We start from the raw sequence: 22,252 nt of genomic DNA, 5'->3' as shown, positions 1-22,252 counted from the left end.
ATTTTTATTTCAAGATACATACAGTCTATAAATAAATTGAACGAACAAACAAAATAGGAAGTGGCTAATCAAGGGACCACCTTAGCTTATGTAGGATGTGTCGGTCGACTCAATTGACTACGGTTGAGTGTGTAGGACTATAAATAAGTCGTGTTTCTTTATAGTATTAATCAAAATGGAAAAACTTCAAGTTTCGAATTTCAAAGCCTCCTTACAACACTTTTCATGGATAGATTATTGGGTGTTTGTTCTATTATTGAGTGTTTGTGGTGGTATAGGAATTTATTTTGGGTTTATACAGAAACAAAGTACGCCACAGGAGTACTTGATGGGTGGAAGGAAAATGAAATTACTACCCGTGTGCTTTTCACTAGTTGCGAGGTAAGTTAGGCCCTGCAAAAGATATTTTAATTTCGATTTGTATTAATTTTTACCTTACAAAACAAAACAAGAATAACGTTGACTTAATAAGTTTATGTATATAGTTTAGCTATTAATATTAGTTTCCTTTGGGTGGGAAAACCAAAAATCTAAGCTACAACATAAACTAACAACATAATAAATATAAATTTCAAATTTTTTATCGTTGTCAAGCCAATTCTAGCATTATTTTAGTTTTATTTCAGGAATATCACTTTTAGGCATACCAACAGAGCTATATGTTTTCGGAACGTCATATTTTTTCACAATTATTGGAACACTAATGATGTCTATTATCATAAGTAATACATTTCTCCCGGTTTTGTTTGATTTGAAGTTAACGTCTGCTTATGAGGTAATTTTACTATAAGATTTGCAGATATGGATGAAATTGCGTCTCAAAATTCGTGAATAGAAATAAATTTATTTATATATTTTTATATATTTGTTACTCGTGGTAAGAAAGCTGAAAGAAGTCACGTAAGTATGTATTAATTTACAATTTCCTGAGAGATTACTTGTTTCTTTAAGAAGTTATTTTGTAAAGATGCCGTTACTACTATTTATTACGCTATGTATTTATCTAGACCATTTTATTTTGCAGTACCTACAACTGCGTTTCGATAAAAGGATCAGAGTATTAGGATCAATTTTATTTACAACGTATTTGGTAATCAAGTTAAATTATACTTTTTAATTTTAATACAATCTTCCAGCCATTTTATAAAAAGTTTATTTTAGTTGGCGTGGCTGCCTATTGTAATTTACGTACCGGCATTGGCTTTTAATCAAGGTAAATATCTATTCAATAATCCTATCATACTTATGAACGAATCCATAAAATAACTTCCAACTTCCAGCTACCCTCTCAAATACATGCGCATACACACTCACTCATTTACTTCATTTGTAACACTAAATTTATTACTATTATTATTTTTTTACTATATTTTTTAAACTAATTTAAACATTTACCACGTAATAATTGTTTTCTAGTTACACAGGGCCTCCCTGGAGACTAGCGATATATGAATTCTGTCACAAACCCTTTTGTCATAAATAAAGTTTATATTATTATTATTATTATATCCATTACATATAGGTTATATCTAAATTAAAAATAACCAACTTTCCCTTACGCACTCCACCAGACACAAAATCCAAAATTTAACATTATCAAGGAGGTTCAATTACTTTGACATATTCTGAATTTAACGTATCTGTAGCGCATTACCGGTGTTGCGGCTTAGGATTTTTGGCGTCAATCCTGCAAAAGTACATTTTTTTTAGATTTCATGATACTTTTTACCTGTACTAATATAAGTTTACTAGTAATAATTAATTTAATCAAATCTTTATTTCAGTAACTGGCGTCAATATTCATATAGTGTCTCCAGTTGTATGCCTTGTATGCATTTTCTACACTTCTGTGGTAGGTATTGTCCAAAACATTGCAATATACGATTTCTCAAGATATATGAATTGTATTTAATCTGTTCCTAAATAATAAAAATGCGCCTAAAGGTTACCGATATCTTCGTAATTCACATTCAGTGTCGGTTCAAGTTGTGTTGAACTGAATAGAATTGTGTATCAAGAATGTAAGTTTCATACTTTGTAGGGAGGGCTTAAGGCTGTTGTTTGGACCGACGTTATTCAAACTATCGTTATGATTGGAGCAATGATTTTAGTTATCGTCAGGGGCACTATGATCGTTGGAGGTTTTGGCAATGTCGTTCAAAGAAACTGGAACACTAAAAGAATTGAGTTTCCTCCGTAAGTATGTCCGAAAACTAAGAACCTACTGTGGTGATTGTCCTAGTGCCTTGTGGCTTAGTAATTTATGCTCACGGCGTCCATATAACGCGGAGAAAGAATCCGAAGATGTGTTAATTTGAATTCTTAGACAGATGAAAGAAAAAGATATTGTTCCAAATAAATACTTTACTTTCAGATCAAATTTTGACTTAACTGAGAGACATTCTATCTACGCTGTAACAATAGGGGCCACGTTTCATTGGATTGGTAATATTGCTGTTAATCAGTCAATGATGCAAAGGTTTCTAGCGTTATCGGACTTAAATTCTTCTAAAAAGTAAGAGAGGTCTATTAAAAAATTATATTAAAAAGTTTTAACTCCGAGTATTGAAAATTAAAACATTTTTTATTACGTTACGTAATATAATTTCCTTTCAGGGCTGTGTGGGGATTTTTCTTTGGTGTTTTATTAATTATGTTACTTTGTGGCTACAGTGGTATGCTAGCATATGCTAGATATTATGATTGTGATCCCCTTGACTCCAAGTTGGCATTGGCTAAAGACCAGCTCCTACCGTTATTAGTAATGGATGTGCTGGGCGATTTGGAAGGTATGCCAGGGGTTTTCGTGGCGGGAGTTTTTAGTGCTGCCCTCAGGTAATCATTACTATAAGATTTTTTGCAGAAAAGAAGAGAGAGATTAAAATATGTTTGATGTAATATTAGATATGAATATGATATGTATTTTATTGGCACGTAAGTATTTTAATTTTTGTTTCCATATGCGTTATAAAATAAAATAAAGAACTACATGACACAATTTGATAAAGACATATCAAAAAGGTTAGTCGACATCACAGGAGACCGAAGATCTGGCAGCTACCTCGGACAAAGAGGTAGTGTAGCTATTCAAAGGGGGAATGCTGCCAGTATCTTCGGAACCTTGCCTAACGGGACTCCTTTTAATAATATATTTTAGTTTGTTAAGATTAGTTTTTTTTTCTTTCAATGTATATTATTTGATATATATATATCTATACGTACATACCATCAATTCGGTAACTTATTACTAAAGTAACAATAATTTAACTAAATTTATTTAAATTATCAAAGCTATACAATTAATTATTCTGAATATTAAACTATAAAACTGCCCCGACGTTTCGGGCAGTCGTGACCATGTTTACGATTGATTAGAATTCGGTTATATATTTTATATATGCGATACTATTACAATATTTTAATTACTTACAGCTCTCTATCTACGGGACTTAATTCTATGGCGGCTGTAGTATTGGAAGATTTTTGCAAACCATTTTTCAAGGAGTTAACCCAACGCCAAACGCAAATATTAGTTCAATCAGTCGTAGTAATTTTTGGATGTGTATGTGTTGGTATGTATATTATTTCATGATACCATATTAATCCTATTCGTTGTACCCACACTCCCTATAAACAACGCAACTCTTTATAAGTTAATTTTAAGAGATTTTAAATTAATATTAGGAGTGAGGACAAGGTACCTAAATTCTTTTCTAAAAACGTAATGTTTATATAATAATCCTTTTAAATTATTTGCCAAATAATTACGAAATAAAATTATTATACGGAATAATACTATCATAAAGTTTATTTGGCTTTCTACCAAAGACAATTTTCATCGAGTATAATACAAATTTAATTATAAATGCGTTCCGACAGGGAACCGACCCCGATACGATTATATTAAATACAGCCCTGCGATTCTGTAACTCACTTCACGAACTCACACAGCGGTTTTTGCATCGGCGGTCGCTCTCAAATCAGTCGTGAAGCAGTCATTTTATGATTTGGCATTCTGATAAACAATAAACTACAAGCTCCCACCTTTTCAGAATGCCAAATCATAAAATGACTGCTTCACGACTGATTTGAGAGCGACCGCCGATGCGAAAACCGCTGTGTGAGTTCGTGAAGTGAGTTACAGAATCGCAGGGCAGTACTCTTACGATTTTCATAATTGTAGCCCTGGTGATTGTTATTATATTATTATATATTTAAGGTCTCGTGTTTGTTGTGGAAATGTTGGGTCCTGTACTGCAATTGGCTATGACGTTATGCTCTGCATCTATGGGACCTCTAACTGGGATATTCCTAATGGGACTATTTTTACCATTTATTGATGGGACTGTGAGTATTGATATAAATGGTTATACAAAATATTTCGGTCATAGGAATCACTGTCACGTTAATTTATATAACAATGATTACGACAAGTATAAACTAATCAAACGCGTTATAAACAAATATCGAACTCGGCCTAAATATCGAACTCTTATTATCGTAGTTCAAGAATACTCTCCTGTTTTTGATGTGAAACTTCTTTAGGCGCATGAGGGAAATTTTACTGATGAAACGCAATAATTATAATAATAGCGTCACGAAGATGTGCAGCGTTTTTGTCCAAGAAAAGGGAGAGAGCGATTGAGACCGATTGAGAGAGAGTGAGAAAGGGAGAATGTAGCATGAAGCAAATTGCCATGGAGCGAGAGTAAGCAAGCAAGTGAGAAAGAGAGAGTGAGATAGAGCGAACGTCACATCACGCACAGTGCCTGCCATTAAGCGAGAGGTGGGAGAGAGCTATAGGGAAAAAGATTGAGAGAGAGAGTAAGGGAGGTCGAGAAAAAATACACGCTATTGGCTGATGTATTCGTTTAGTAGTTACATATTACGACTTTAGATGGCAATTCTGTCGCATAACGTCTTGTGCAGTAAACGCAGATTTTTTATTTATTTATATTATCATTACAGTGTGTAAACAGTGTGAATATAGATATACAAATACACAGAGTGATCATATACTAATTAATTTACAAAGAAGTTTCACTTCTGACATGTGTACTTTGTACTCACGCACTTTTTTTAAAATAAGAAAGTGATAGTAAAACAATAAATAGGTGTTTGAAAAGCAAAATGTTGGAACTTTTTTTTAGAGTGCCCTATTTGGTGGTCTTGTTGGGATAGCATCAGCTGGCTGGATTGCTGCACAATCACAACTTGCTCAGGCACATAGTTTACTTGTATTCAAAGAGAAACAGAGGTTTACATACAACTGCACTTATGAATTTGAACCTGCATGGAATTTAACTAAAACAAATGGGTAAGATTTTAACAGCATTATTTACGTTACATTTAGTAATATACACAGAAATAAACGTCACTCGCTTATTATACAAAAAAAAATATTATTTCACAATTTCATAATTAAAAAACTTTATCTGAGTAAATTAAAAAAAAAATAACACTACTGTTTACAAATGCGTCGCACTGCGACTTGCGAGTTCAGAAAACTATTAAGCTACGAAAGCAAGCATATTAGAGTATGCTCACGATGTACGATATTTTAGTGTCTTTAAATATTTTAGAAGTTTAGCTCTTTCTATCAAATTGTATTTTTGCTGTGATAAAAAGAGACTGCTACTTCAGTTGAAACGATCCAATTAGAAATACTTTATATCCCTTAAAAATTTAAAGAGTGTCATTGTCTAATTAATTATTATTTATATTTTTCTTCGGTCTATTTGTATATATTAAAACAGCAAATGCCTTTTGACTTTATTAAACATTATTCAAAACACTATTAGCTTTTTATGCCTTACCACCCGAAATGCTTCACTAGGAATAGAGAACTCCTGGTTTAAGTGTTGTTTTTAGTTGAACATGATATTTGCTACTTTGTGTATTTGAGTGATATGATATTACGATGATTAGAAACCTATATAAACTAAGCATTTTATGTAATAATACATTTGAAATTATCTAGGCCAAGGAGTAGAGATAAAATGGTAATCACTATCAATCAATATGATAAAAAAATTCTCAAAACTAGTTATTGATATCATGATTTGACAGGATGTTTCTGGAAAAACTACTTATGAACTGCCTAGCAACGCCGGTAACTCGCAATAGCAATCCCAACGTCACTGTTGTGACGAATACAAAGATACATCCCAACTGCATACAAATCGTGAGGATGGGTATTGAAAGTTATAGACTTTGCGTATTACACATTATTCAGCTATCACCCTGGGTTGCTTTTTGTATACATTCTATCAACAGGAAAAACATTCACCAAAAAGAACTGTAAATTATTTACAGATAACCAATTTTCAAGTCTAGCACAGTAATGAAAATGATTTAGGCATTGATTTTGGTATCTATCAATTATGTTCGGGATCCTTTGATTTGAGTAATTAAATTTTTTTTATGGTTATTTCAGTTGTCCTGTCGTTTTTTCAGAGACGTTCCTTACATATACAGTCTATCTCACTTATGGCTGACGGCTTTGGGGTGTACTGTAACCATTATAGTAGGATCTTTGCTAAGTTTAAGGGAACGCACCGTTTACGAAAAAGATGAAAAACTATTCTCTCCCGTGCTAAGAAAATGGATCACAAATAAAAGATGTGTATGTAAATTTTAAATGTAATAAATCCTAGTTTACACGAAAATTTATAAAATAAAGTCTAAATAATACTGTTCGATTTCTTGCGAAACGATTGATTTGGTTAAAAAACAAAAAGCTTCGATATGCTTGATAGGATTTTGAGGCTTACTGTTTCCTTTATTTTGGGGAATGTAGCAGATATATTTCCACGTCTTGCTACATAAGATAAAAACGCAAGCTTAATTAATCAATAAGCGTGTGCTTTTAATTTATGTAAAGTAAATTAATAATAACTATAATATTTTTAGGTACCGGATTTGTATATGACAAACATAAATAAAGTATGAGAACTTGCTATGTTTTATTTATTGTTATCCTAGACTTAAGGTAAATTGTATTATTTACAAATTTATTATATTATATCAATATATTTAAAAAGGAAAGCGGTTGCCAGTATTAACTCGAAATATGCCTGATCTGGAACAAAAAGGCATAGGTTTATATATATTAAAGTCAAAATTATAGCTTAAATATGAACTTATGTAAACGAAAATGTTTAAGAACGAGTAGGTTTACATGCGACTCCTTTCCTAATGTGATTCTATTTCATTTTTTTAAGTAATAGCTGTTTAACAAGTCACTCAATAAATTTAGTTAGTAATTGTAAAAAAGGGAAAATAATATTTTTATAAACTTTTGTAAAAGAAGCAACTCTTCGTATTAAATGTGTTAAATAATTAATATTTTAGTTAAATGTAAGCAATGAAGTTAGACGATTACAATTGTAATATGAAACGCGTTGTAATTCGACAAATGTCACGATTTTTCGGGCTTACAATAATGTAATTTATTTTAATATTGAAACAAAAAAGCTCTTAAATATACTTACCTTGACTTAGACAAAACACCATTTCCCATGGGATACATATCTCCAAAGCATTTGTCGTCTTCCACATTTTTCAATGTGAAGCATTCTCTGGCGACTAGATGATTATATAAAATTGTAGCTGCCATATATTCATATCCTTTGCTGTGTGAGCAAACATTGAACCAACATCCGGGCATGATATCACCTCCGTTGGGAAAGAAGTCTGCATGCCCACAAAGCTCGGAAAACCCATACAATGCTGTGTTTGTGTGTATTATTTCCACATACTGGGCGCCTGTTTTATTTAGACGATTCTTGTCATGTTTCCATAAGGGACCGGCTGGATCTAAACCTAGAATTTGATAGTGTTAATTTGAGCTTATTATTTTTTTTATATTTTTAAAAAGGCCGGCAACGCACTCGCGAGTCCTCTGGCATTGGGAGTCTGTTGCCCGTTTGCCGTTTTGTTCTTAAAATTTTTTGCAAAACAACATAAAACCTCTCTTCTTTTCAATCTTCTATCTTCTTTTAAGTATTTTTAAACGTATTATTAATTTAATAATCAGTAACATCAATTAATTAATTAAAAATCGTTTTAAAAATTAGTTCATATTAAGTGTACATTTGGACTTTCTATAGCATTTTCTCCATTAATGGCAAAGAAATAAATTCAATACAAATTCTTTAGGGTCGAATAATCTCCTTTTCACATCGAAAATGAGTGTAATTAACATAACATAACAATTTATAATTAACGGCCTGGCCACGGGGATCGGCGGTGCGAACGGCGATGCGGGAGGCGAGGCGACCATTCGCGCGGGGCCGTTTGCAGGCCACGGACCAGTCACGTTTGCCGCCGCGACCAGTAAGGAAGTTCGACAGCGAAATGTCTTTATCGAAATCATCTCGATATTGCTTGGAAAGTAATAGCTTTTGGTGCAAGACCTAATATTTGGAGAAATTGTGGAGAATTCCACAAGCAGTATGAGAAATTCAGAATATATCCAGAATTATTTTTTTGAGTATACCAGAATGAGTATTGAAACCTTCAATTATATTCTTATGAATATTCAACCAGAATTGGAGAAAAAAGTTAATGCAAATAGAATTTTAAGTGCCGCTGAAAAATTGTTTTTGAGATTAAGGTATATTAAATTAATGCTGTGGATGGCCAGACTTCCAAATAGCTGGTCTAGCCAGTATTTCAGTAACAAAAAACTCTGTATTCATTTTTCGCCGCGACCACGACTAAACTTATTTATTCCCTTCTCTATTCGCCGCGACTGCCGCTCGACTCCGTGGCTTGCACCGTACTGATTCATGCATTTGTTTCGCTCGCCCGTCGCGACGTCAGTCGCCCGCGCGATTCGCTCGGTACATTTCGCCGGTCGCATCGCTGGTCGCCGTTGCGCGTGGCTTGATTAGTACATTGCTATGAGTTTATTTCAGTCGCTAGACGCATCGCGGTTCGCACCGCGCGAATATTCGCGTCGGCGAATGTCCCGTGGCCAGGCTGTAATACAGGTTTTAATTAATAAAAAGTGGCATTGTATTATTTTTACCTGTTATTCTTTTAACGCGACCTTGGGTGGCCTTCCCAGCATTTCCGACTAAATGGGCACCCAAACTGAATCCAACTAAATGAATGTTATTATATGATACATTAAATTCCTTATAAAGCCAGTTAATAAACTCTCCCAGCTGTTGACCAATAGTAGCCACTCCTCTTTTTGCAGTCATATAATTTCTGGTTGCTAGAGCACTCCAATCTACTACTATAATATTTACGTCTTTTTTACGAAGGAATGCTGAAATTAATTTACAAATTAAAAAAAAAAATTAAATTAATTTTTGATTGTATAAATAAAATTATATTTATGTTATTAAATATTTCCACTTTAAGAAGTCAATATTTTTTGAAATTTTAGGGCACCACAATTATACATCTCTCATTCTTTTACCGACCCAAGAAGCTGTAAATTATTCATATTTTTTGCTGTTTCAAGTAAAGCTTATTATATACAACCTTCCAGGCCTAGGCCTATCTTCTATCAGCTAAGTAGGTGATTATCCTTCTGTGCCTAAGGGTCAGTACTCACATATGGTGTAACTCGATAGTTTTACTCGAAGTCGAGTAAAAATCAACGTGTGGATCGCAAAACTCACAGCTCGAAGGCTCGCACCGAGCCGGCCCGATGGAATTAAATGAAAGTAATTTCCTTCGAACCTACTCGAAGCGAGCCGTCAATCTTGACTCGATCGTGTGTACGTGACTGCGAGTGGCGCGAGGCGAGCGTCAGTCTGGTACTGTTTATCGTAATTGAACGTGTTTCTAAGATAAATGGATTTGCGAGTTTATTCCAAAAGCGCTATAGAAGACTTTATTAACACCTATAGACAGTGGGAGTGTTTATGGAATGTCAAGTCCAAAGATTACTCCCACAAAAATAAGAGAAATGAATGTTATGATAAATTTCTTTTCATTTTCATTGATTTTCTTATAAAGCACTGTGAGACTTGCTAAATACAGCCACCGTCTCCTTTGTTGCACAGTCATCCTTTGGCTCGAACGGTTCGTTGAATACTGAACGGCGCGCCTCACTCGATAGATCAATGCTCAATGTGTGGACGAAAGCCCATGCCATGGATTTACTCCACAGTTTAGCTCGATCGAGTTATACCGTATGTGAGTACTGACCTTTAGAGTAGCTTATAACGTGCGTAATTATTAGTAATTTGCTTAAAACTCAGAGTATTGTTTTTTTTATTCTAGCACAATGCAATTTGACTATGTTAAAATTGAATTCTTTCGTTATTCTAGCTAGGCTAAGACAGAAAAAGATCAAGATTTTTATTGCTTATTCTAGTAAGTGCTTACCGTCAGTTAGCATTCTATTCATTTTATTATCTCCACTGCCAAACCATCCATGAACTAAGAAAACGATGTCCTTATCTTTATTAAAGTTTGAGTTCAGGATTGACTGTTTTGTGCCGTGACTGATTACTTGCGGTGTTGTGGGATTATACCTGTTAAACATATTCGGGTATTCTGTGCCGTTTTATGAGTGTGATTACATTGAAGCAGAGACAGAATACTAAATTGAAGAATTAAATCCTAGCCAACTAAACTGTGTTAATTGTTTTAGTTTGTTGAACTTATTTCCTAATTAACGTAATATCGAGATAAAAGTATTTGAACAAAAGGGATTCTCTTGCAGATTTTATAAGCTAATATATTTTAGTAAAGTAATGATTAATAAGTTAATTCTCTTTAAACGTCTTACCTAGAATACAACCAGTAACGATGACTCATAGGATTCTTTCTAATTTGATAAATTATATTATAATCAATCGGCTCCATAATATCTACTAAATGAAGCATATTATCTCCATCTCCAGGAAAATAAAAATATCTATCTCCGTCTCGATAATCTTCATTGGGACTTAAAGTGGCTGTGTAACCTAAATTAATGGAAATATTTTTTAAATGTATGTATTTAGGCAATGTTACTTTTTTAGTTTTAAGCATGACATTATTAAATTAATATAAATTGATTGATAATGTTTGGGCGTTTAACAATAAACTTTATTATTTATATTACATAATACTAACGGTTTCTATAAATTGGTAAATAGTAATTCTGAAATTTAATACTTGCCTGATGCTATTCCAAATATTATGAGAACCAATTTCATGTTGACGAATATTTTGATATAAATCACTTGTATTGTTTCAAGATCTTCTATTAACTAATCCAAAGTAGTTACAAACAACAATTAAATATTTATCAGTTTATCAGAACAATGTATTGTTTTAGGTTAAGATTGAATTGTTCCAATCTTGCTTATATACGTAATATTTAATGTAGGTTAGACAATTTAATCTTTACATTTCAAGGCCTCGAATCGAAAAGTTTGTTAAAATATTAATTATTGGATTCAGGACAAAAAATATATAAATTACTAGCAGACCGGCCAAGCGTTGCTGTGGCTAAGGTTTTTGTTATATTACATAGTAGTAAACTATTCAAGGGAAACGGTAGGAGACAACAAATATTAGCAATAAATTAAAATTGCAACTATAATTTGAGATTTAAACCTTTTCTATCTATCCTTATCTTATCCTATCTGACCCTATCTTTTAAGTTGGATCAAACTACACACGGTGTGCAAATTTGATTGATATCGGTTCGGTAGTTTAGGAGTCCATTGAGGACAAACATTGTGACACGAGATTTATCTTATATATTAAGATATATATTAAATCTTGCATTGTTGGGTTTAGCGTGCGACTCTTATCCTGTCGGCTGAGGTCGTAGGGATCGACCCCGGCTGTGCACCAATGGACTTTCTGTCTACGTGCGCATATAGCATTCGCTCAACGGTGAAGGAAAACATCGTGAGGAAACCGGCTTACATTAGACCCAAAAAGGCGACGGCATGTGTCGGGCACGGAAGGCTTATCAACTACTTGCCTATAACATTAACAAAGGATCATGAAACAGCTACAAAAATCTGAGGCTCAAAAAAATCTGAAATCAGTCAAAAATCTGACCTAGAAAAGATTACCGCTACTGTTTTTTATTTTATTTGTAAATGATAATTAATCGCCCATGGCAACCTGACATTCTGAATATCAACAATCTATCTATTTTAAATATATTAAATATTTTTTATCTCAATTGCAATTTTGATTTATTATTAAAATTATGATAAACAAATTAAAAGATAAAATAGCTCTGACGTCATTATAATCAAACTACCGATCAGATTAGTAAGGAATAATAAGTACTAACTATAATTATATTTAATGATATATGTCTTAAGATATAATTGTGATATATTGATGCAATAAAAACGGCGTGTTACACGAATTGTTCCTGTGATGTTTTTATTTCTTTTTATAATTACAATAAATGTTCTATACAACTGTTTATTGATTTAAACATGAAATATGTAGTGCCAGTATATAAATACGTATATATGAAAAGTTTATTATAATACAGATCTTTATTGTTAGAAACTAAGTTTTTCCGTGGGTTCTGTGGATAAAAAGAAAATAATTGTTCAGTAGTAGGTTTTCAGTACGGCCATTCGCCTCCAGTCGATAGTCCGTACAGTCCAAATCTGGAATATTAAAAGTAAACTGTTATGTAAATAAACTTAAAATAAAAAAAAATCAGTTAATCTGAAGACTTATGTTTTATATCTGTCAAGTTCTGTAAAGGTGCGTACAGACTATATAAAATAACATGTTATACAACATTGCTATACAACATGTTTCAGATAATGTGGACACTGAATGTTATAAAACATGTTATTGATATGTATGCTCGGACGAACCCAGCATCTACGTTTTTTTTTGTTTTTCTTTTATTATTTAAAATGGTTATATAACATTGTTATATTGCATTGTTATTCTAATGTGTACAGTATTGTTTTATGTTATAATGTTGAATAACAAGGTTACATATTGTGGACGTGTTATAAAACACAAGTTATATAATATGTTACATAGTCTGTACGCACCCTTACATCTCCCCAAAGGACACGGATTAGTTTTATGTGATTCCAAAAACACACCAAAAACATTACTTCTTTCGACATGAGTCGATCCCAGGACCTCTGAATCGTATAACAGAATGTTATAACCAATTAGCATCAACGATAGTGGATTTGTATATACTATATGGTAAATATTGTGTCAACGTACCCTCGTTTATTTAAATTAGCGTTGCCCATACGCATCTGGGAACCACCACATCTATTTCTGCGAGCTTCATCAAGATTTGCACATTGTCTACCAATAAAGCGGTCGTATCGTACAGTTGCAGCATATAGTTGATAGCTGCGGCTGTGAGAACATGTGTTAATCCAACAACCAGGCTGTGGGTTGATGCCGCCATTAGGGTAGAAGTTGGTTTGGCATATAGGGTCAAAAATACCCATCGTACCACCGTCAGTATGTATGCACTCTACATAGGTAGCGTCTTGTGAGTTTAAGGCTTGCGGGTTTCTACCAAATTGTGGTCCAGCCGGGTCCAGACCTGTTGATATATTTGTTTTAATTTTTTTTTAGTTAATATGCGTAAGTAAAACCCAAAAAACAACTCATTCGTCTTTTTAATTTTTAATTTCTTTATATAAAAATAATTGTTTAATTGATGATTAAAGTCTCTCGCCTTACCAGAAATACGTGCCACGCGTCTGCCGAGTGTACGACCAGCATTCCCAACGACATGAGCTCCCAAGCTGTAGCCAATAAGGTGGACGTTGTTTAAATTACCACCAAAACTCGAGATCAACCAGCTTATAAAGAAAGCAAGGTGTTCACCAGTATCAGGAATCGCACGTACACTGGATGAATACAATCCATTTGCACCTCTTCGCCAATCCAGAGCAATGACATTGTATTCACCAATGTGAAGAAGGGCATCCCGGACATTGGTGTTCACTTTGGAATTTCCATCACTGTTCCATCCGTGTGCAATAAAAGCTGTTGGTAGATTTGGATTGTAGTTAGAGTTTCGTACGGAATTTGCATCGTTGTGTCTTAAACGCTGGTGATTTTGGGGATTACGCCTGCAATTATATTTTTTGTTTAACATATTATATATTGAACAATATTGCCTAAAGTAGGGCCCAATTTAAAAGAACTCATTTGACAAATCATGAAAATTCAATAACGCAACTTTGTAACGGCAGGCATAATATTTTTTTTCGTAAATTAAACTATTTACTTCAATTAATTTAGCATTCTAAACATAATATACAGTTTCTGTTCTAAAGAGAACTGAACATCGTAATAATTTTTCCCAAAAAGGTTTTCTTTTTCACTTGGCATGTACACATACAGTATAGATTGCATTCGATTCTTTGAGATAAATGTCTCATCTCAGAAATATTTCATCTTCAATGAATGCCCAAATTATTAAATAATAAAATATATTTTTCTTTTAAGTAACAATAAAAATATGTAAATAATTAAATAGGAAAATAGGACATTTTTCATAATACCTGAATCGATTCACATATTTTTGAAGTTCGTATCGATTTATTAACTTTATTTGTTGATTTAATTAGGCGATTAATTTAATGATCAGTAAAACGATACAGAGATGCGTCAGCGTTACATTTGAAATGTATATTAATAAGACTACACTCATATATATTATATATATATATATAAACCTTACCTAGTATAAAGCCAGTATTCGTTTTGAGCACCACTTTTAGAGTCAAAATTTTCAGTTGCCGCGTGAAGATCAACTAGATGTGGTACATCGTCTCCATCTGGTATCCACACGTACCGGCTCACTCCCTCTACGTAGTGACTGTTGTCTCCGGGTATAATTGGAATATAGTCTGAACTAGGTTTTGGCCCACCAGCACACACTGGAAACAAATTTAGCAACATCAAGTTTTTTACAGCAATTCCATAGAAAATATTAATTTTCTTCCTATTCGCTTTGGCGGGTTAAAAGTACGCAAGATAACAAGTGTAGCTCTTCCAGCGTTTCTCTCATCTGCTCACAAATCTAGCAGTCCGGTAGGTAAAATCCTTAGATCTTATTCTACAAACTACGAGATTGCGGATTTAACAGATGCGAGAAACGCGTTGTTAGCATCCAACCCAGGCTTGAGTTTGCCTTCTAGCGTCAACTTTCAAAGGAGCTGGGATGAACCTCTTTGTAAATCTGAATTCCAAAAGTTATTAGGTCACATTTCAATAACAGACCGCGCAAGGTTAATGCTTATCCTTCGCCAAACACTGGCACCCTTTTGGACCCAGAATCACTTCGCATTGCCATCAGCCCCCGCTTAGGAGTGCCCATATGTACTCCCCATAAGTGATCCTGTGACTTTGAAGTAAGCAGCCTTGGACACCATGGCCTACATTGCCAAAAGAGTGCAGGTCGTTTTTTTCGCCATGCCGCGCTTAACGACATTATACGCCGCTCTCCGTCAATGTTCCAGCAATTTTGGAGCCAACGGGCATCGCAAGAGACGGTGGCAAGCGGCCGGATGGAATGTCGTTGATCCCTTGGAAAATGGGACGGGCTTTAGTATGGGATGCTACTTGTGTGGACACGTTTGCCCCGTCTCACCTCCTTCGGACAAGCAAAAAAGCTGGAGCGGCCGTAGAGCAGGCAGAACATAATAAACGGCACAAATGTCTTTCCTCCAACTTTGATTTTGTTCCCTTGGGTGTAGAGACTCTTGGGTCGTGGGGTTCAAGTGCACAGGCGCTTATAATATACAACTATAGTAACGGTTCCTTAATAGGAAAGTAATAAAGTTTTATGAAAGCTCAGGATATTGTTCAAAACAAATACCAAAAATAAAAGAAATCCTGAATAAAGCATCCTATTTATTTTTACATTATTATTATAACTTTTTTTTTTTATTTTTTTTTTTTTTATAGAACGGGCGGCAAACGGGCAGGAGGCTCACCTGATGTTAAGTGATACCGCCGCCCATGGACACTCTCAGTGCCAGAGGGCTCGCGAGTGCGTTGCCGGCCTTTTAAGAATAGGTACGCTCTTTTCTTGAAGGACCCTAAGTCGAATTGGTTCGGAAATACTTCAGTGGGCAGCTGGTTCCACATAGAGGTTGTGCGCGGCAAAAACTGCCTTGAAAAACGCTCAGTTGTGGAACGGCGGACGTCGAGGTGATACGGGTGGAATTTCGTATTCTGTCTCGACGTCCGATGATGAAATTCAGCTGCAGGTATTAATCCGAACAACTCCTCTGAACACTCTCCATGGTAAATGCGGTAGAAGATGCAGAGTGACCCCACATCTCTACGCAACGCCAAAGGATCAAGCCGCTCGGAGAGGGATTGGTTGTCGACGATTCGAACCGCTCTGCGTTGTATACGGTCAAGTGGAAGAAGCTGGTACTGGGGAGCCCCCGCCCAGAGGTGAGAGCAGTACTCCATGTGGGGCCGAATTTGCGCTTTATATAGTTGCATGCGGTGGCCCGGAGTGAAGTACCGCCTCGCCTTGCTGAGCACACCAAGCTTTTTGGAGGCTAATTTAGCCTTTCCCTCCAAGTGACCGCGAAACTGAACGTCGTTCGATATGTCAACGCCAAGTATTCCAATGCTGGCTGTGGCTTTAAGAAGAGTGTTTTCGAAAAGAGGAGTAGCGACAAAGGGTGTTTTTTTAGCGGAAAACGCGCAAACTTGTGTCTTCTTGGGGTTAAATTGGACTAGGTTTAGTCTGCCCCAGTCTGAGACTCCACGTAGTAGAGTTTCGACTTCAGACACAAGTTTGTTCCGGTACTCATCGACAACTGCCCGAGAAATACCTGCCCGGCCAGTGTAAAAAGTATCCCCAGTGCTGTCATCCGCATAGCAATGAATGTTGCTAAGTTGCAACATATCATTGATATGCAGAAGAAACAGGGTCGGGGATAGAACACAGCCTTGTGGGACCCCAGCGTTCACGGGTTTAAGGTCGGAACATGCTCCGTCGATGACGACCTTGATGCTCCGATCGGCCAGAAAGCTGGAGATCCAATCGCATAATTTCTCGGGTAGCCCGTAGGCTGGAAGCTTCGAGAGCAGTGCTCTGTGCCACACCCGATCGAAGGCTTTCGCTATGTCCAAACTTACCGCCAGCGCCTCCCCCTTGGACTCAATTGCCTCTGCCCACCTATGTGTAAGGTATACAAGAAGGTCACCAGCTGAGCGACCACGACGAAAGCCGTACTGAGAATCGCTAATCAACTGGTGGCCCTCTAGATACCTCAAGAGCTGGCAATTAATAATGGTTTCCATTATTTTGGAGAACAAGGAGGTTATAGCTATTGGGCGATAGTTGGACGGATCAGAGCGATCGCCTTTTTTTGGGATCGGATGTATCGAAGCGGTCTTCCAGCACTTCGGGACAGTGCCGAGCGAGTACAGGTACCGGAAAAGGCGCGTTAAGACCGGAGCCAACTCAGGAGCACAAGTACGCAGCACAATTGGGGGGATACCATCCGGCCCGCTCGACTTATGAATGTCCAAGGAAGATAGTGCTTTGCGGACAGCACGTTGCCGGAATGTGATTTCCGGCATCGAGGAATCACACCGCGAAATGGTCGGTGGTGATCTCCCTCGGTCATCCAAAGTCGAGTTGGACGCGAAGAGACAGCCCAAAAGGTCGGCCTTCTCCTTCGCAGTGTGGGCCAGAGAGTCATCCTCCCTGTGCAGTGGCGGAATGGAGGGCTGACAAAAATTCCCCTGGACAGCTTTGGCGAGAGACCAGAAGGCTCGAGTCCCTGAAGGGAGTTGGGCCAATCTTTCGCCAAATCTGGCAATGTGCTCTGACTTTGCCTTAGTGATTTCCCGTTTGAAGGACCTGGAGGCTGAGTTATATGCTGTTTTAAGTTCGCTGGTATTGGCATCACGAGATTTCGCCGCTTCCGCCCATGCCTTAAAGCATTCTCGCTTTCGACGCGAGGCCGCCTTGCAAGAACGTTTAAACCAGGGCTGAGACTTGCCACCGATCGGCACCGCAGAAAATGGAATAAAGAGTTCCATGCCCTGCAGAACCACTTCGGCGACAGAGGCGGCGACGGAATCTGGAGCTTCCGGCGAAAAGCACATAGGCCCCCAAGGGTAGGACGCAAAGAAAGACCGCATCCCGTCCCAATCTGCTGACTTATAGTGCCAAATACGGCGACAACCCATAAAGCGGGGCCGTGAAGGGCGCGTAGATGGCACAGTACTCCGGACTACACAATGATCTGATGAACCCAATGGCGGGTCAACAGAGACTTGATAGTTCTCCGGATGTGAAGTCAGCAGAAGGTCCAACAAAGAGGGTTTATGACCATCCACATCTGGTATTCGCGTAATCGCAGGGACCATTTGTGTCAGGTCGTAGGCTAAAGCAAAGTCGTGAAAGGATCTTCCCGCGTGATCGGTAGTTTCAGAGCCGAGCCAATCGGCATGGTGGGCGTTAAAATCGCCAAGTATCACGATTTCAGCGGTAGGAACCCTTTCGAGCAGGGAATCTGTAGCCATTTGAATGTGCTCAATGAGTCGGTCAGTTTCGGTATTTCCGCTATGGGACCTATACAGGCATGCGTAGAATCGCGGATGGTCATCGCAGTCTACGCGCAGCCAGAGGTTAGATAGGTCCCTTCCTTCAAGCGTCCCGAGGCGACGAGAACAGATATCCTCTCTGACGTACACGCAAACTCCCGCCCGCGGCACAAACGAATGTTCCAATTTGTACCCCGGGTAGGAGAGGTAGGAAGTATCAGCCGGGGAGGAAATCTGAGTCTCGGTAAGAAAGAGCAAGGCCGGCTTCGCAGTCTCTAAATGGTAGTGGACTGCGTTGATATTGGTATTGAGCCCCCTAACATTTGTGAAGTCCACGGCGAGTGTGGACGGGGGTGCCTTTGTAGGATTGCTCCGTTTGCCCCGAGAACGATTAATGTAATTTTTTTTTGAGCGCAGAATTGCCCCCCCCAGAATACGAAGGGCAGCCTGTGCGTCCACCACCGGGCGCAGAGTGTCCCGGTGTTGGACGCCCAGAGGGGGATTCTCCACCGCGAGCGCGTGTGGTACCCCCCTGGGGTAGATTCTGTTTTTTTTTCTGCACCTTCATATTACTTGTGGGGGGGGGGGGGAATGGGCTCCGGGAGTCTCTCTCACCGCACGAAACGCGAGTACAATAAGGAAAACTTATTGCATCACTTCACGCCGGTTTTCTGAGAGACAGTGGTACTGCCCCGGTCGTGCCTGCCCATTTGGCTGAAGCCCGAAGGCAACAGCATGGCACTCCCACTAAAACTAATAACTATTCGTATCGACATGTAATTTGCAGGTATATTTTTAATTCAGATTGGATTTAACAAGATCTGATACGTACGACATTTATAGGCATGTACAAGAACGCGGTCTGATAGGATCACGGAAAGAAACGGCTGAGTTCCTCTAACTTTTATTCGACCATGTTTATAAATTATTATCGCATGCAACAACAAAAGCCTAACATCACAAGAGTCCTGATTATTTGCTGTACTTTTACTAAAGTTATACTTACATGATACAAATAAACTCAATAGTATGAAGAGCTCCATGTTTACAACTAAAACTAACTGTTTAGGAACTTGTTTTTATTGCAGAATCTTTTTTATCGTACTGAGATAATCAAATGATGTCGCTGTTTTTAAAAAGTGCCTTGACGTAAAAGAGTTGTCAATTATTACTATAATTATCGTGGCTGATAAAGTATTGTTTGTCGCTATTTCGATAATTATGATTTATTTCATTCTAATGAATTGCGTTAATTATTCTAGTTTATAGAGCATTAACAAAATAAATCCAACTGGAAGAGTGAAAGAGCTATAGAGCATTAATAAAATAAACCGAAAAGAATTAAAGCTTGTTAAAAAAAATTGTTAGGCGGAATGATTTTTTTCCATATATCGTTATGTATATCTTATATCGTTAAAATATCAATATATTTAGGTAAAACTTAAAAGTATACCGAAATAATTTTGCTCAAAATGGACAACATTCCATATGTATCAAGCAATTTACGAATTAAAAGTTATGTATTTTTCCAAATAAAATATGTCGTCTTAGATCAGTGTTGACATTAGATATTGGATTCTCCTAATATTGTTACTTTTAACATGATGACCTAGGCTTAAATCGTTTTAAGTAGTTGATGTACTTTTCTGTTTTTTGCTATTTTATTATTATGACATTATTTATTTTTCTTTATAAATAAGGAAAAAGCATATTGATATAATAATATATTATAAGTTATTAAATAATGAATACTCAAAGTGTGAGCGTGTCATAAATGTTGGAATCAACATGCATGTTGTGCAGACAACACAGTATAAGACACGACTCGCACGCACACATACTTACAACTACTACTATACTTGTCGAGCTTTTTTTTACAGTAAATATGTAACGACTTTCTATCAAAGCTCTATCTAGACACTTAGGCCGTATTCTTCAATGTTTAATTATTCTATGTGAAGTTTAAAATTGGTAATGCTCAAGCGGAGACAGCTATTTGAGATACTTATCGGGCCTAAAAGTTCCTTTTGGATATACCCAAGGAAAGTCCTATAAGGACAAAGTAAAAAACAAAAGAAGGAATAAAAAATAATTCTATAGCTCTCAAGAATATATATCGTCTATCTTTTTTTGCCAAAACTGTATTTAATTAATGACCTTTCCTTTGAGCGTTTAATTATACTATGGTGCAATAAATTTGATAAAATAGAGCAGATATTAGTTACTTCCCGGTTTATTGATATGATAAATTAAAAATAATTAAATATTTCTTCTAATTCTCAGATTACAGGTATCTTGATTGTTACATAACATAGCGTGTTTTTGGCGTGTAGTAATTAAACGATTTAGATAATAAACTAATTAATTAACGAATAAAGGAGCCCAATTTGATACTAGAATAATATACACTAAAAACATAAAGCACTATGCTTTTTGTTTAAAAAATTAGTTAGAGTTCGATTGATCTGCTTCATTTATACTACTTTAAAAAGTACTAAAAATATATACATAAAATATACCATCTTTCATCGTCAAAACGAAGGCAAATCCACCTTCTGTTTCTGCTAACTGCTAACGCAACATCATAATGTCTAAATCGATTTTAATCGCTTATATTTTGTACATAGTTCTTGTCTCAAGTGCCTACATGCCTACGAATATCGTTTTATTGTAAATATAGTGGTACGTCGACATAGGAGTTTATTTCGTTCCGTAACCAAAAACGATACGATATACGAGCAACGTTTGTCAAATTGCTCATATCATCCAAGGAATTTCCCCCATTGAAATTAGTTAAAATGCCGTTAATCCGTTCCAGCACCCAAAACACCACCTCAGTTGTTTTTGTTAAGTGTTTAAAATGATTTCACTCTTTATTTCAACAGACATCATCTTCTTCTTTGGACTAATTGTTATAAAAAGACTGAGCAAACAAACTGAGTAGACCTCAGTCTGAGGAGGGAGAGGGAGTAGTGTGCGATTCCTCGTGTCTCAAATCTTGCTTTCATCTCAAAGCAAAATGTCGATCGCTGTGCCGCTCGCATCTCAAACAGTCGTATTAATATACGACTGTTTACTACCATATTTATTTTTTACTAGATCGAATCACATTGAATTTTTTGATATAATTATATTAGACTTTATTATATACTAGCAGACCGGCCAAGCCTTGCTGTGGCTAAGGTTTGTGACTATCAAATAATAAACAAATATTTTGCAATAAAATAATATTGCGGGTATAAATTGAGATGTACCTAAGCTATCCTATCTTTTAAGTCAGATCAAACCGCACACGGTGTGCAAATTTGATTGAAATCGATTCAGTAGTTTAGGAGTCCATAGCGGACAAACAACGTGACGACTGACGCGTAATTTACATATATTAAGATTAACTATTAAATTTTTATCGCCCCGTACCGTTAGTAATCACAGTGAAATTGTTTTTCTAATTCAACTGTCTGCTATTGTATATGGGAATTCAAATTTTTCCAAAATGGTATTCCTATTCACTAGTGTTTTACTAATTTTTTTAGAATACAGTAATAAAAAACATGCTTATGATAAGGGAAATAGAGAAGTAGAGACTATTATTCTTCTCTTGTTCTCATTTCTTCATATTGGTAGTAACATGACAACAATACAGTAAGAAGAAAAACGACTCTTGAAATTCATGTCGTTAAGGCCAGTTTCAATATTATTTATTATGGAGAAAAGGTTGTTGCATTATTTGAAAAATAAAAAG

At 36.3% G+C, this 22,252-nt stretch overlaps 3 protein-coding genes across 6 annotated transcripts; 1 reads left to right on the top strand and 2 right to left on the bottom strand.

Moving 5' to 3' along the window:
* Positions 1-21: 21 nt before the first annotated feature.
* Positions 22-6,977, top strand: LOC125052985 (sodium-coupled monocarboxylate transporter 2-like). Of its 4 annotated transcripts, none has more exons than XM_047654123.1 (13): positions 22-381; positions 616-775; positions 1,025-1,090; positions 1,162-1,213; positions 1,785-1,852; positions 2,042-2,196; positions 2,375-2,515; positions 2,617-2,835; positions 3,433-3,572; positions 4,220-4,347; positions 5,151-5,317; positions 6,457-6,625; positions 6,913-6,977. In XM_047654123.1, exons 1-13 carry the CDS (start codon positions 176-178, stop codon positions 6,949-6,951), a joined length of 1,710 nt encoding a protein of 569 aa, XP_047510079.1. In that variant the 5' UTR covers positions 22-175; the 3' UTR covers positions 6,952-6,977. The 4 variants fall into 4 exon arrangements, with proteins under 4 accessions (XP_047510079.1, XP_047510087.1, XP_047510093.1 ...); XM_047654148.1 differs by having other exon boundaries at positions 267-381; positions 627-775; positions 6,913-6,976; XM_047654131.1 differs by lacking the exon at positions 6,913-6,977 and having other exon boundaries at positions 6,437-6,622.
* LOC125053003 (endothelial lipase-like) lies at positions 6,941-10,930 on the bottom strand. The gene is made up of 5 exons (XM_047654161.1): positions 10,757-10,930; positions 10,351-10,499; positions 9,035-9,280; positions 7,494-7,824; positions 6,941-7,081 (listed from the first exon to the last, which is right to left on the bottom strand). The coding sequence occupies exons 1-5, from the start codon at positions 10,852-10,854 to the stop codon at positions 7,036-7,038; spliced, it is 870 nt and encodes a 289-aa protein (XP_047510117.1). The 5' UTR covers positions 10,855-10,930; the 3' UTR covers positions 6,941-7,035.
* Positions 10,931-12,346: 1,416 nt separating this feature from the next.
* Positions 12,347-19,609, bottom strand: LOC125059486 (pancreatic lipase-related protein 2-like). Its single transcript, XM_047664292.1, has 5 exons — positions 19,517-19,609; positions 14,669-14,867; positions 13,660-14,054; positions 13,186-13,519; positions 12,347-12,599 (listed from the first exon to the last, which is right to left on the bottom strand). The coding sequence occupies exons 1-5, from the start codon at positions 19,551-19,553 to the stop codon at positions 12,554-12,556; spliced, it is 1,011 nt and encodes a 336-aa protein (XP_047520248.1). The 5' UTR covers positions 19,554-19,609; the 3' UTR covers positions 12,347-12,553.
* Between the last annotated feature and the right edge of the window lie 2,643 nt (positions 19,610-22,252).

The sequence above is a fragment of the Pieris napi genome, chromosome 1 (genome assembly GCF_905475465.1).
Source record: "Pieris napi chromosome 1, ilPieNapi1.2, whole genome shotgun sequence".
NCBI classification, from domain to species: domain Eukaryota; kingdom Metazoa; phylum Arthropoda; class Insecta; order Lepidoptera; family Pieridae; genus Pieris; species Pieris napi.
The sequence above is the reverse complement of the archived record's forward strand: the minus strand, read 5'-3'. Positions and strand labels throughout refer to the sequence as shown.